General features: G+C 42.0%; 1 protein-coding gene across 1 annotated transcript in view; it reads left to right on the forward strand.

Annotated features, from left to right (window-relative positions):
- The first annotated feature begins 2702 nt into the window (after nucleotides 1-2702).
- The window catches only part of mcu (mitochondrial calcium uniporter), a 136768-nt gene continuing 125318 nt past the window's right edge, over nucleotides 2703-14152 (forward strand). The window contains exon 1 of the mRNA XM_080741188.1: nucleotides 2703-3017. Coding sequence (XP_080597314.1) covers nucleotides 2892-3017 — 126 coding nt within the window. The 5' untranslated portion in view covers nucleotides 2703-2891. The remainder of the gene's footprint in view (nucleotides 3018-14152) is intronic.

Raw genomic sequence — 14152 nt, forward strand, 5'->3', positions numbered from 1 at the left:
AAATTTAAGGTATTACTTTGTTACATATAATACGGTGTTTAACTGTTATTAATAAGGTCATTAACACTTATGACAGCCAATGACCGTTAATTTAACATATTTTTTACCCTAAAAGTTACACTTTTTTCTTGTAAAGGTTTTTATGGTTTATCACCGTCACATGTACAGTGATTCACTTTATTTCAATTTACAGATTTTTACCGTCGCTGTTTTACAGTATATTACCGTAAAATGTACTGTCATTTTTTACAGTGTATGCCATGGAAAAGAGGGCATTTGCATTTCTTTCACCATAGTAAAAACTACATTCATGGTCTGGAGAGGGCACTTTTTACAGACAGATAAGAGGGGCAGGGGCCCAAGCCCCCTTTGATGTCTATGTGTGCACGTGTCTGTGAGGGCGATATTTCAGGGGGAATTTCATCACGCTTGGCACAAATGCCCACTTGGACTCATTAGAAGTAGGTGGTCAAAGTTCAACGGTCAAGGTCTCTGTGACCTCACAAAACATGATCATTAAATGACAGGTATGACATCATGGATAGAACTGCCCATACAAGGAGATATGCATGTGTGCCGTGTTTTTACTTGCGCCAGCAGAGCGCACGAGTACTGCGTTCAGTGGTTTTGTATGTGGCGTATCTGTTTGTATTTACGACTTTACGCCCGTAGCCAATCAGGGACCAGCATTATTGGTGGCGTCACCATCAACAAGTGCGACCTGATATAAATAACAATAAGCGCTCTGCTGGCGGAAATAGTTTTTTTTTTCTTTCTTTTTTTTCTTCAAAAATCTCCAGTAGGCTATAAAGATCTGTAACGAGAAATACAAGCAATGATAACTTTGTAAAGCTGAACAAGTTGAAGTTTGAACTAAATTTGAAGCTCAAAAACAAAGGACTACACACAGAAAAACACTGGGTTAAAAACAACCCAATTTGGGTTGTTTCCCAACCCAACACTGGTTAAATATTGGACCGACCCATCGCTGGGTTAATTTAACCTAACATGTTGGGTTATTCATATAACCCAATGTGTTGGGTTATTTAAAATGTATTATATTTCCTCATTATTATATATTACTATTATGTTGGTGGTTCCTTTTTTAAATTGAAATTTCATCGATACAACTGATAGTTGTCAATTTAATTAAATAATCACATTATCACAAAGCATGGGCGAAGCGATTCAGCCTATGCTAATCTTCCCTGTTAAGTTACAATATCAACTAATTTATTGACATTACCAATACAAGGAAGAATAGCATGGTCTCAGAGGCTAAACCTTCAAGAGTCCTTAAAGGTTCTGCATCTAATTTCACCTCTCGGGGGAGGGAGCTCAACCCTAACCTAGCACCCTAGCACTTTAGCTTATGGTTGAAGCTCAAATACTGACAAATCAAATTCTGACATAATGTCAGTCAGCTTGCCTTGGCAGACACTTGGATATGACACTGTGTCATATCCACACAGTGTCATTGACACATTTAGCATTTTTTGCTCCTAAAAGCTTAAAATGCCACTGGAAATGCTTTACCCAGCATGCTTTGCATTGTTATGCAAAGCAATGGTGACCAACGTATTTACCCAACGTGTTGGGTAGTCCAAAATAACTCAACAAATTCTATGGAAATTACAACCCAACAGCTAATAACACCATACCCAACAGAAATAACTCAGCGAATTGGGTTATCAGAATACCCATTTGCATGAAAACAACCCAATTAAATAACCCAATAGGCTTAACCCAGCCAAAACAACCCATCATTTTTTAGTGTGTATAGGTGCCAAACAATGTGGATGGGACAACTAAAGTGAGCCCAAAATTAACTCAGCACCGCTCACTTTACACTGCGTGTGATTTTTTCATAATGTTACGTAAACCTTTGCGAAATTTGTCATACATCATAGATAGGTCGTAGATCCTATCGCCAAAATAAAAGTCTGGGTTTCCGAGGCTAGGTCGTAGATAACTGACATCACAGACTGGCCACAGAAGTCCAAGATCTACGCCATTAGCATTATTAGATCCCATCTGTGTTTTGCGTGGGTTTGTGGGTTCATTGCAGCCTAATGAACCCAAAATGTTTTCTGATGTGTGTGGGGATCCAAATTGCTCCAGAACATACTGAAAAACTGCTAGATTGCATAAGGTCTTCAAACGAAGTCTTTCACCAGAATAATGGCGTCATTGGACTAATTACGTTAATTGTTTTCAGCTTTCTTGTGTCATACTTTTGTATGGTAAGTGTTTTCACCATATGTTTATATTATCAATCGATCGATCGATCGATCAATCGATCAATCAATCAATCAATCAATCAATCAATCAATCAATCAATCAAAAAATCCTCAAAATTGCCACAAACTAAATGCACGTGTGTGTGTGTGTGTGTGTGTGTGTGTGTGTGTGTATACTTTTTGTACACATTGTTCATTTACAATTCACTTACTTTTATTTTTACAGTGCAAAGTAAGTGCCTTGTAGTATGGAGCGTCTTGATATCGAATATTGGTGCAACTGTGACTGGGCGTGCGCGTGTTGTGTTGTGTGTGCGTGTGTGTGTGTGTGTGTGTGTGTGTGAAGCCAGTAGAGAGTCCAACCCCGCAACCCGCCCACCGCCCTCCCTCTCCTCTCCTCCCCGCCCTGCTACACTCCTCGCTCTCTCCTCCTCGGTGTGTGCGTGCGTGTGTGAGTGTGCATGCGTGTGTGTGTGAGGCTGTGAGCGTGTGTGTGTGTGAGTGTGTATGTGTGTGTGAGTGTGTATGTGTGTGTGAGTGAGTGTGTATGTGTGTGTGGGGTGTGTGCGTGTCTTGGACGGGGTCCGCCCGCAGCGTTCTCCTGCCTTCCCAGCGTAGCTTTTTTTCCCCCCACACACCACTATAACAGAGATGGCTGCGAAAGTGTGCAGATCGGTGCTCCTGTTGTCCCGGAGCAGCGGCGGTGGGGCGGTGGCGGCGAGCAGCCTGCCCGCACTAGGTGTCTCTTCACAGCGGCACCGTCAGCACATAAGACCGGTAAGTCCCCCGGACCGGACCGGAGCGGAGCGGAGTTCTGCGGAGAGGAGAGGAGAGGCGGGCCGTGGGAGCTCGCAGGACGGCAGTGAGAGATTGAAGCAGTCGGTCGGTCGGTCGGTCGGTCGGTGGTGGGCTGGCTAGAAAGAGGAAGTGTACGGCTGTGGCTAACTAGCCTGAAGAAGCAGTGGCGTCGGTGTCTTGCACGCGCGCGATGGACACCAGTCATGTTGCCATACCTTAGCAACAGGCACAATGGAAAGTACATTTTATTATTTCCCCCTGTGGCAGCTTCCATAGCTTGCCAAACCCAAATTGACGCCTCTGGCCTGAAGAAGACTGTTCAATTCAACCCGTCCTGCTGGGGTTGTTGTTGCGCTTTCTTTCTTTTTCTTAACGCTATGCGTTAGTATTATTTATTCACGTTTCTCTTTTATTTATTTAAAGTCACAGTCTAGTCTTAGGGGTGCTATTTTGATACATTTATGTCAGTGGCAACTGCTGGCAATGCAGCTTTTTGAGAAGCCCCACACACACACACAGACAGCTCTGCTGTGTTGCTGCCCCACCGTTTACTGTAAACTCCTCCAGTCCTGCCAGCAAGGCTGCCTCCCCTCTTCTCTCACGTTATGCGTCGTAACCTTATTGTCTACTATTATATCACGTTATTGTATTGTCCTTCAACTTCAACAGAAGCCGTATTTATTCAGTCACCGCTTGTTGTTGTACACTTTGGCTATGTCTTTCACCTTGAAGATTGGTTACACCTTCAGTGTTAAGACAATCTCTCCAGTGTGAATCCATTCCACAGCTGCAGTACATGTTGTGTTGGCTGTGTATGGGGTTGGTCCGGACGGGAATGGAACGGGTAGAAGGAGGCAGTGTGAGCAGTATAGGGAAGGAATGCTATTCTTCTCGAGCGGGTCCTCGTCGCTATTCATGTTTCCGCTGCTTTTTTAAGGCAGCTGTTCATTTTCTTTCTTTTCTTCTTCCCCAACGTAGCTCCTGTCCTGTTATTTTTGGTTGACTAGGCTACTGTATCTCCGATTGATTTGTTCTTGTTCCCTTGTCCGCTTGGTTCGTGTGTAAACCGCAGTGTCCCCGTGTGTGTGCGCTGTGAGTGTTGGTGCAGCAGCAAGCAACTCTGTGGTTTTAAATATGAGGTCAGCTTTTTATGCCTTCCTAAAGATAGAAAGTGGAATTTATTAGATGATGTGGGAGAGACTCGTTGTATTCACGATCACGAAGACAGTCATTCAGACACACACACAGTCACACAGACAGACAGACAGACGCTCGCATAAACATGGAACCCCGCACTTTGATGATGTCAGACATTCCAGCCAGCCTTCTATTCCTCCCTCCCTCCCTCCTTTCTTCCTCCCCCCCCCCCCCCTGCGGGTGTTTCCCCGTCTTTACAGTTGGGAGCTCCTGCCTGGGTTTCCTGCAAGCTGATGCAGAGACCCATGAAGAACATAACAGAATAACAGATGCATCTCTTTCACAACTTACGGCATAAATTGTGCATTATTATACCTTGGCGTGTAACTGTGATTTGCTGTGTTATTATACTTTGGCGTGTAACTGTGATTTGCTGTGTATTGTTCTACTTCACAGCTTAGCACAATAATTATACCCTGCCTCAGCGGCCTCGGCTTGTCTGCTATAGAAGAACAATACGAGCCATTCCACCAAACTGCCTGATGAGGGAGGTGAAGGCAATCAGGCAGACTCAATCACTCAGAGCTGCCTTTACAGGGCCTATGCCACGTACAGAACAGTAGTGGCATACTGTATGAAACAGAAAGAATGGGGAAGTGATGTAATTGCGCCTCAAGCAGGCCTGTAACATTCTGTGGCAAGGACACCTTGCCCCTATTGACACATAACTGTATTTATCTCCCCCACCCTCTCTCTCTCTCGCACACACACGCACACACACACACACACGCACACCTACCTGCCAGTGGCTTTGTGAAATGATGAAATGAGGACCCCTTACTGCCAGGGTGACTCCGAGACTGCCCTGCAGGTTAAGTGGCTGTCAGAACAGACTTGCTGCTTGGATGTGCTTTACTATACAATAGTAGCCATGGCTCTGCCCCCCTGCTGCCTCTCCTCTGTACCATCACACCGGAGTGTCTCTTTACCCCCCCGTGGAGAGAGATAATGTTCTCTTTAGTTTAGGCCTATCCAAAAACTGTAACTTGATTTAATGAGCTCAGAACGGGCAGAACTGCCCTCAATAAAAGAAAATTATTCTTGACTGCTGAGATTGTATTTTTCTTGTCTTGTCTTTCATTTGGTCTTGTCTTTCATTTGAGTGGCATAACGGCGTCTTTTCCAAGTCGACTGCCATCAACGCCCAACTTTCTGACAGTCCTGTGTGACCGCCATGGCAATGTGTGTGCCTTTGTGAGTAGCTACAACACTGCACAATGGACACGTTTATGTGCCATTTATGTGCCCTCGCTCCTTATGGGCTCATATCTATAAATCTCAAGTGGGACAAATGCTTGTGAGCCTCTTATTTGGCCGGTGTTGTTTCCTTAACCACGCAATTGTTTTACGAAAACACTTGCGATATCTTTGTGAGCCTGTGTAGATGGGCTATTGTTGCTGGGTGACGTCTTTGCACAACAAGTATAAAATAGGTGGTTAATAAGGTAGTGTGGTTGCTATAGGCAACACACTGTTGTTCTAGTTCACTTTTTAAATGCCAGCTAAAGTGAACCTGTTATCCTTCTGAAGTTATCTGGGGATTGAGTTAACTGAAGTCATCTCTTGGACAATATAATGTCCAATCAGACAGGATTGGGCATGCTTCACTGTGTGTGTGATTTCCCAGGATTGCACCTTTCTAGTAAAAGCCCAGGGAAAGCTTTCGTTGTAAATAGCCGATGGACAAGCTTGTCGATTTGCTATAAAAATAAAGCATTCCCCACATTATGGATGCTGAGTTTTAAGTGGTTAAATTATGTAACTGGCCAAGTAAAGTAGCAGTTTGAAGTGATTAGGGATTCTCTCAGTATTTCTTGACTGGGATGTGCCATCCATGATCAATCAGATGAGCCAATAGCGAGGGATAGCCACATTAATTGGCTCGTTGATATTCTAGTTCCCACAATCTGGAGGGCGTTCATTTTAATCCGCTAATTGGTAGTCAAATAACAGCCCAAAGGAAAACATAAAAATGTATACTATGATAACTAGTTTCTGTTTCATGAAAATTAATGCATCTCAGAATTTGAATTGAAATGTAGTATTTAGCTTAAATATCTAGCTTGAATTGGTCTTACTGACTAGACGTATACATAGTAGTGGGCAATACATTTCTTTATTGAATGCTGTAATCATAAACCATGGTGTAAATGTCTGAAGGTCATGAAAAACATTATTCAAATCAGTACCCAGAACTTTTGTTTGGGGAAGAGGAGAGGACAGGCTTGTGTCCTGTCCAGAAACGGAGCAAGCCGTTTGGTATAGGTGAACGGTCTTCAACAGGGGGTCCGGGACCCCTAGGGGGACCTCAGAGTTACTACAGTTGGGCCTCCAAATCTTTGTGAGATCGAATTCTTTTCTCCTTTTTTATATTAACCACTTGAATCCCAGCATCCATATTCTGAGAACTTTAGCCAAAGATATCAGATCTACAAGCTCACAACGCCTCGCGCTGGCGTTGTGAGCTTGGACCTTTGTTGTCGAGGGGAAAAAGAGCAGACTAAGAAGTACAGAGTGAAATGTCAAGATATGTAATGTATTCAAGTAGTTAAATACATATCTGAAAACACAAATTGACATGAATCCAAAATACACTGAATGTGCTGTCAAACAATGAAACTATATGGAAACTATGAAAGGATTGTGGGGGTCCCTGCTTCATCTCTCTCTCAAGTAAGGGGTCCTTGGCCTGAATACGTTGAAGACCCCTGTTATTACAGGCTTGATGGGTCAACCCTCTAGGGATGCAGGGCAGATTGTGGACTCTAGAGGGGCACACTTAACCTGCACTGGCTTACTATTGATGCAGCTGTCCTATAAAAGGCTCCCCCTCTTGAAGTGTGGTATGGGAGAGAAGAGTCATTGCGAATAAACAGCCCTTGTGAAAGCGGCTATAAATCACAGGTTGAAGTGAGTTTCTTTCTCTGGGGTCTATAGGCAAATTGAGTGAATGTTCGTATATTTTGTCACATCTGTAGTAAGTAACACTGACAAAAATTACAATTGGGTCTGAGGGAGTCTTCCATTCATAGTTATCATGTCATTTAGCAGCAGCAGTGCTATTAAGCACTGTAGATGACTGCTTTGGTGCAAAACTTTGCTCTCAAAAACTACTGGCCAGAGTGCCGTGGCATTTGTGCACCGTGATCCCCTGGACACCCAAACATTAATCCTTAATTTAGATGTTGGGTAGATAAAAACAAAAAAAATAAACAAAAAAAAACCACACACAAAAAAAAAAAAAAAAAAACAGGATTGGCATCACTTTGATTTTCAAACTGTGTTCAAAGAATTAGAATCTGTAACCATTTTGTCAATAACAATAAGAAATATAAGCTTGTCTAATCAAATAAAATCTCAACCCAAATCTGCGCTGCCTCAGGGGACTTCGAAATGGATGGATTGCCATGAAACTTCCGGAAAGCATTCATGTTTCCCAGAAGATGTCCCCCTTTGATTTTAGTGACTTTATTGCTTTTGCACTAGAGTACCACCCATAGGCCAAAATGTCCAATGAAAGTTCACACTTGATGATATATCACAAAATGTAATGGGCAGATTGCAGGATGAATAGCATTCATGTCCTCTAGTCTAGGGGCTGCTAGCAAGGTTTTAGACTTTTGTTAATTTATGGACCTATTTTTATCTCCAGTGACATGGAGAATAGGAGATATACATTGAAATGTAGCAGTAGGGTAGGTGTGTGCAGTTGTTTGGACCTTTTGTGGGGTTGAGACTCCACATCTCTGCATTTAATCCAGTCAACGTAAGTGTGTAAACTAATTTACCCCTGCTGCCATCATCGACTCCGAGTCTGGATTAGTGTGATAAAGGAGTCACTGTCTGCTAGGTTGTGAGACAGCGTGACTATCACTCCTTAGAAAGGTGATAAGAAAGTACAGTGATGGATACTCCTGTCCACAGAAGCTCTTTTGTATCATGATGATCGCTAAACTGCTCTGTTACTGTTACTATCTAGTTCAATTCATGGGAGCTGTTGGAGTTTTGACGAATCTGATCTGATTGATCGACAGATCTGGCTGAGAGGGGAAAAGGCTTGATGTATCGATGACAAAATGTTTTTGACGTTACATGATGTATGGAATGGCACATTGAATGTTCGTTAATAAGCTACAAAGGGCTGTCTAGGCTAATTAAGGATTCTACTGTTTACTTCTGCTGATTGACAGCTGTGGACCTCCCTCTTGTATTAGTTGACAACATAGATGATTGATGGCATTTCATTGTAATTTCATTGCCATTTTATTTTTTCATGGGATGGCATACGTCCTACCCTGGGACAGGGTAGAACTACATGGGTAGGACTACATTATTCCATTTCCAATTATACCAAATCGAGTACCTCTGATTTCTGAAGCGCATATAATCTGATAAATTCAGCGTGTTTTTTTAGTCTTGTTATACAGAAGGACTAATGGGTATGAAACTATGAATTAGGTTCTAGAAAGGCATTTCCTCAGTGTGTGAGAAAATTGATCTGAATATTGGATTCTTCTGATGAGGTTGCAGTTATTTTCACCTTTTTCACATTTTTATTGAGAACATCAGCCGATCTAATTTAGATAAGCTGATGGCATGTAGTAATGTTACATATAAACGTTTTTGGTGTTCATGTTTCATGGGAGAATCATTTAACAAACAGGGCAACCTCAAGGTGGTAATAGTTGAGCTGCATGGCTCATTGACTTTCATTTGAGGTGTCTGGCAGTGTGTTTTAGTCCAAGCCTGTTTTGCAGTTTCTAAACGTGGAAGAAAATATTCGCATTATAAAGCGCGTATGACTTGGACCATAAAAATCACAGCATTGTTTTTTTTGGGTAAGTCATTGCCATCACCTTGTGATTAGGTTAAATCGATTCTTATATTCATAATTGTGTATTGATGGCTCTCAGCGGAGATTACAGTTGGATGGGGGGGAAAAAAACAAAAGAACTAGCTGTCACAAGCAGTTCTACAGCACAGAGGAGTAAACTTCAATACTTTTAGATGCAGTTGCAGTGGTTCCCAAACTTTTTAACGTGAGACCCAAAGGAGACATTTTATGTCTCCCCGCCACCCAAACTAGTGAAAACAGCAGATCTGCAAGCACTCAACGCGCCGCTTCGTGCCGTGTTGTGTGCTTGCAGATCGGCTATTTTCCCTATTTTGTCTTTTGAAATAATCTTTTTTTTTTAAACAAAACAAAAAAGGGATATTTACTCGTGCCGTGACCCATAAAAATGGGTCCGCGACCCAAAGATGGTTCCCGACCAGAGTTGGGATCCGTTACTCAAAAAAGTAGTGCACTACATATTACATATTACCTTTGAAAAAAGTAGTGCCTTACACTACTTCATTACTCCCCGGAGAAAGTAACTAGTTACACTACTCGTTACACTACTTTTGAGTTACTCCATAAAAAAGCCTGAGATGCATTGCCATATATTAGACGTATTAAATATTTATTATATATTATTATAATATCTAATACAATACAGTTATGTTGTTCAATGAAGTGAGTCCCAGGGCTCACTGGTGGTCATTTGAATGAGTCTAATAATAATAATAATATTATGGGTAATAATAAGAAGAACAATAAATAAAAATTATAATAATGTAATTATTTCTGAGCCCCTGTGGCCTTGTTGTAATTTAGGTTTGTGCAGCTCACATACATTCATGAGTTTATTCATTTATTTATGGACATACAAGGTTTCCACCTGACATTATATAGTTCTGTATCCGTATGTCAGTCAGTTTAAGCAGATTTCATTCCATTTGGCTCCTATGAATTTTACAGTCCAGAGGTGGACATGACCTGGCGGAGATCTTCCCCCCACAGAGCGCAGCAGGTCATACTGTAGCAGGCGAAAGTGCATGAACTATAAGGAGATGACTCCAGACTCCAGCAGAAGCACTAAAACAATGTCAAACTGATTCTAGCAGCGGAAAACTTCCCATTTGCTTTAAAAAGGCAACATAACAGCGATGTTTTTGCATAAGGAATTATTAATTGTCCGTCATCATGAGCATCATGTCAGAGTCGCAGAGCTAGGTGAGGTGCTCTTTTTCCCTCTCTCCCTCAGCCTACCGTGCATTGATTTCCAGTAGGCTTATTCATTCCTGTGGCTCGCAGTCGCTGGATATTTAATAGGGTGTTTTTATTTATCTTGTCACATGTAGGATATTAATCTAGGCTGTGATTCAAACGTCGGCTTTGCGCACCTCGTGATGCACTGCCGTGCCACTCTTTTTTTCTCTTTTCTCTCTCTCTTTCTCTCTCTCGAAACATAGGCAAAAGGTAATTCATTTCTTTGCTTGATATTATAAATCTCCTTATTTGGGGGTTTTGCTGTTTTTAGTCCCTTGTTTTAATCTATATGCGACGGTTATCAAATGTCGGTGCATGGCTGCTGCTTGATTGCCACAGTGTCACCATGACCTGCTGCTGCGCTGAAAATCAAATGTGTAATCAAATGTGTTTGATTACCTCTTCTTTGGTTAGTTATTTTAGGGAAATGGCAGTTCCAATGTTCTAAAAGACATGTGATGATGTTTACAATCGGTTCCTGCTGAAGGCAGAAGCAGGAACTGCAGGCACGAAAGTAGCGAGTAGCGAGTAATGCGACCAGGCAGTATTTGTAGTGTTATTAGTAGTGTTATTATTATTTCGGATGAGTAGTGCCGTTACACTACTCGTTACCGAAAAAAGTAGTATTATTACAGTAACTCAGTTACAGTAACTCAGTTACACCCAACTCTGTTCCCGACCCACTGTTTGGGGATCACTGCAGTAGCAGACTGTAGGAGAAAGACAAGAAATGAGGAGACAGCCATCATGTCATTACAACGACCAATCTGGTACACCCTGGCCAAGATATGACTTCCGCTTGGTTCCAAGATTTCTAGCTGAAGTCTGTGTTTAACGGAAGTTACGTCATGCGGTGCGGGTCTGTTTACATTCCCCAGCGAAAAAACTAAAATAGATTGTAGCTCTTAGCAGGTGTAACATCACCTGAATCAATGTTTTAGTTTATATATTGTTTATTGTGAGCGCAACCGACGGAGCAGGAGACGTAGACACGTTCTTTTTCCAGCGGGGAATATGTTAGCAGGAACACCGCACTGTGAAAAGACGACAACTTCCGCAAATATTCAGCCCCACCTCCTAGAACGGTCTCTGCCTCATATCTTGACCAGGCTTTTCTCTTCGCAGATGAGTAAGCCTGCATGGCTACGCGAGGCTAAATCTGGTATATCCAGACAAGCATGTTAGTCCACTCTCACTCTAGTGCCACAGTAGTGTATCGTCCTGTAGATTTATTTCTGGACACTCTTAATGACTTAAATATGAGAAAATATGTACTTAACTACAGTCTACACTGTATCTACAGTAGGCACACTTTGGACATTGGATGTTCCTGGCATTTCTAATGTCATTTCTAATTCTCTATTTCTAATGTTTGATGTTGTCTTTTCAGGTCATTCTGGTGTTATCATTTTGTCTGTCTCTTGACTGTGACTGTGTAATCTATGGGTATTTCTCATGAGAATGCTTGTGAATTTTTTCCGTGTCCTGTATCGGGGATTACTACCAACTACCAAGGTGTGTTGTTAAGTCAACTTGACACAGGTGTGCCACTCACTGCTCTTTGGAACTATTTGTCCTCTCTCTCCCCTAAAGGGAGGACACAGCTTTTATGCTCTGAAGAGACTGGGTCTGTTACAGAAAGCTCAGAATCTGCAATGGAGAAGTGTTTGTGTGGGAGGCAGGAGCCTCCTCTTTTGTAATATTGTTTTCCCTCCAGCGCCTTTCATAGGATGTGTACTACACAATACAATGCACTGTCTGGGTAGTTGTCTTCGCCAGGCTGAAAGAAAGGCATGGCCAAGACCAAGACAACGATTTCGCCCCTGTCCGTCCGTCCATCCGTCCGTCCGCCCGCGTGTCCTTCCGCGTCCGTCCTTCCGTCTCTTTGTCCAAATCAGTACACATTATCTCTATAGTGACTGATCTGTCCGATATTTCAAATTCTATCCTAATAACATTGGCTTCCAAAGTTTGTAAGACTGGTCAGTTTTGAACAAAATTCCTCAAATCATAAACGCGGCTTGCGATTTCCGTGCAATTTTGAACGCACATTCCCAATAGGTCAAGGAACAAATTCCACTCTTGGCCTGTTATAGCGCCAACAGCAGCTCAATCTTTGCAAAACACATTTTTGAAACAAAATGCCTCAAATCATGACAGACTGCCGATGACATGGCACCCTTCTCACATTTGCCTATTATAGCCCACCAGGGGGCCACAATAACCTACCTGACCTGGCGGAGACCTGTGCTCGGAAGAGCACTGCTTCTAGTTCTCCTATTATATTGGACTGTAAAATGTCTACAATGTCTGTGATGCTCTAGCTCTGCTGAAGTATTACAATGGCCAGCAGTAGTGGAAGAAATACTGTCATTTTTTAATTTAACGTAAAAGTATGAATACTGCATTGTTGAAATACTAAAGCTGACAAATAATTGTAGTGGAGTAAAAGTATAATATTTGCCTCAAAAGTGTTCTCAAGTTAGTACTTACTGTAGTTACTTTACACCACTGATGGCCAGTAAACTGTGGATTGTATCACAAGGGGAGGGGTGTGTGCTGTTATCAAATGTTTGCATTCCATATGGTTGCCTAGAGAGTGACGCCATGTTGCTATAGTTTGAGGTGCATTGTTCTTCTTGGTTGTGTAACGGTACATTTCCCCTGAAACTATCAGATGGCTAGTTAGACCTTTTTATGTATCCCGCCAGAGAAATTCAGTAGTCATCATGGCAGTACAGCACTTAGGAAACACAGCACAGGTACAGGTACAGTACCCATTTAGGCCCAGAATTATTGAATGCTTTAACCAGTGAAAAATTGCAGATATACAAGCTCACAGCGCGGCACCGAGTGCCACGCTGCGAGCTTGTAGATCTGCTATTTGTTTTAAAGTCATGAAAATGTGTGCAAATCTTTGAATATATGTATTTTCAAAGCGAACGTTTGTAACTCAAATTTTGCTTCTGGGTGGTCCCTGGAACAAAATATTTTGAGATGGGGGTCAGTGGCCAAATAAATATCACTTTGGGGGTCCTTCACATGACATAGTAGTCTCTCAAAAACAGACTAACTGAGCTCCATAAGTGAAAAGGACCTTTTCTTTGACGATGGCTGGCCAGATTGCTGACCTATAGAAACATAGGTTTTTCAAAAAATCTTAGAAGGATTCAAAAGACAATTATAGAATCGGGTCAAAATTCAAATTTTCACGATTCTTCAAAAATAGCAGATCTACAAGCTCGCAGCGCGCGCTGTGAACTTGTATATATGCTATTTTTCAATAGTTAAAGCTATAAAATAATGATACACAATAATGTGTACAGACACTACTTGGGAAAAAACAAGAGGAAGGAGGTACTCTAGTAAGTAATTGCACAGGGATTATGGATAAATGACCATAAATAAAGAGATTTAGCTCTAGGGTTGAGTAACACATCCGATGATCGATACTACAGATACCATATAGTAGTATAGTACTGAATATTAGGTACCGTTTGTAGTGCTGTGTACTGTAACTTGTGATCCACCGGTAGATTGATCTAGAATCTGCTGATCTAGTAAGGCAGCACTGGGCACTGGCAGCAGGCTCTCAGAATGAATGCAAGTGTCCCCCTGTAGTACAACATTGTTCAAAAAGTAATAAAATGCTATTAATGTTGTTTTTCTATTGAAAAGTATCGGTTCTCTGGAACCGCCTAGGCACTGGCACTGTTTTTAAAAAAAATACCGGGTTGGCACGTTTATCGGATAAAACCTAATCAATACCCATCCCTATTTAGCTATATTACAGTACCCTTGTTTGGCCCTCTGCACTGCACTTGGA

The sequence above is a fragment of the Nannobrachium achirus genome (genome assembly GCF_963921795.1).
Source record: "Nannobrachium achirus genome assembly, chromosome: 13".
NCBI lineage: Eukaryota > Metazoa > Chordata > Actinopteri > Myctophiformes > Myctophidae > Nannobrachium > Nannobrachium achirus.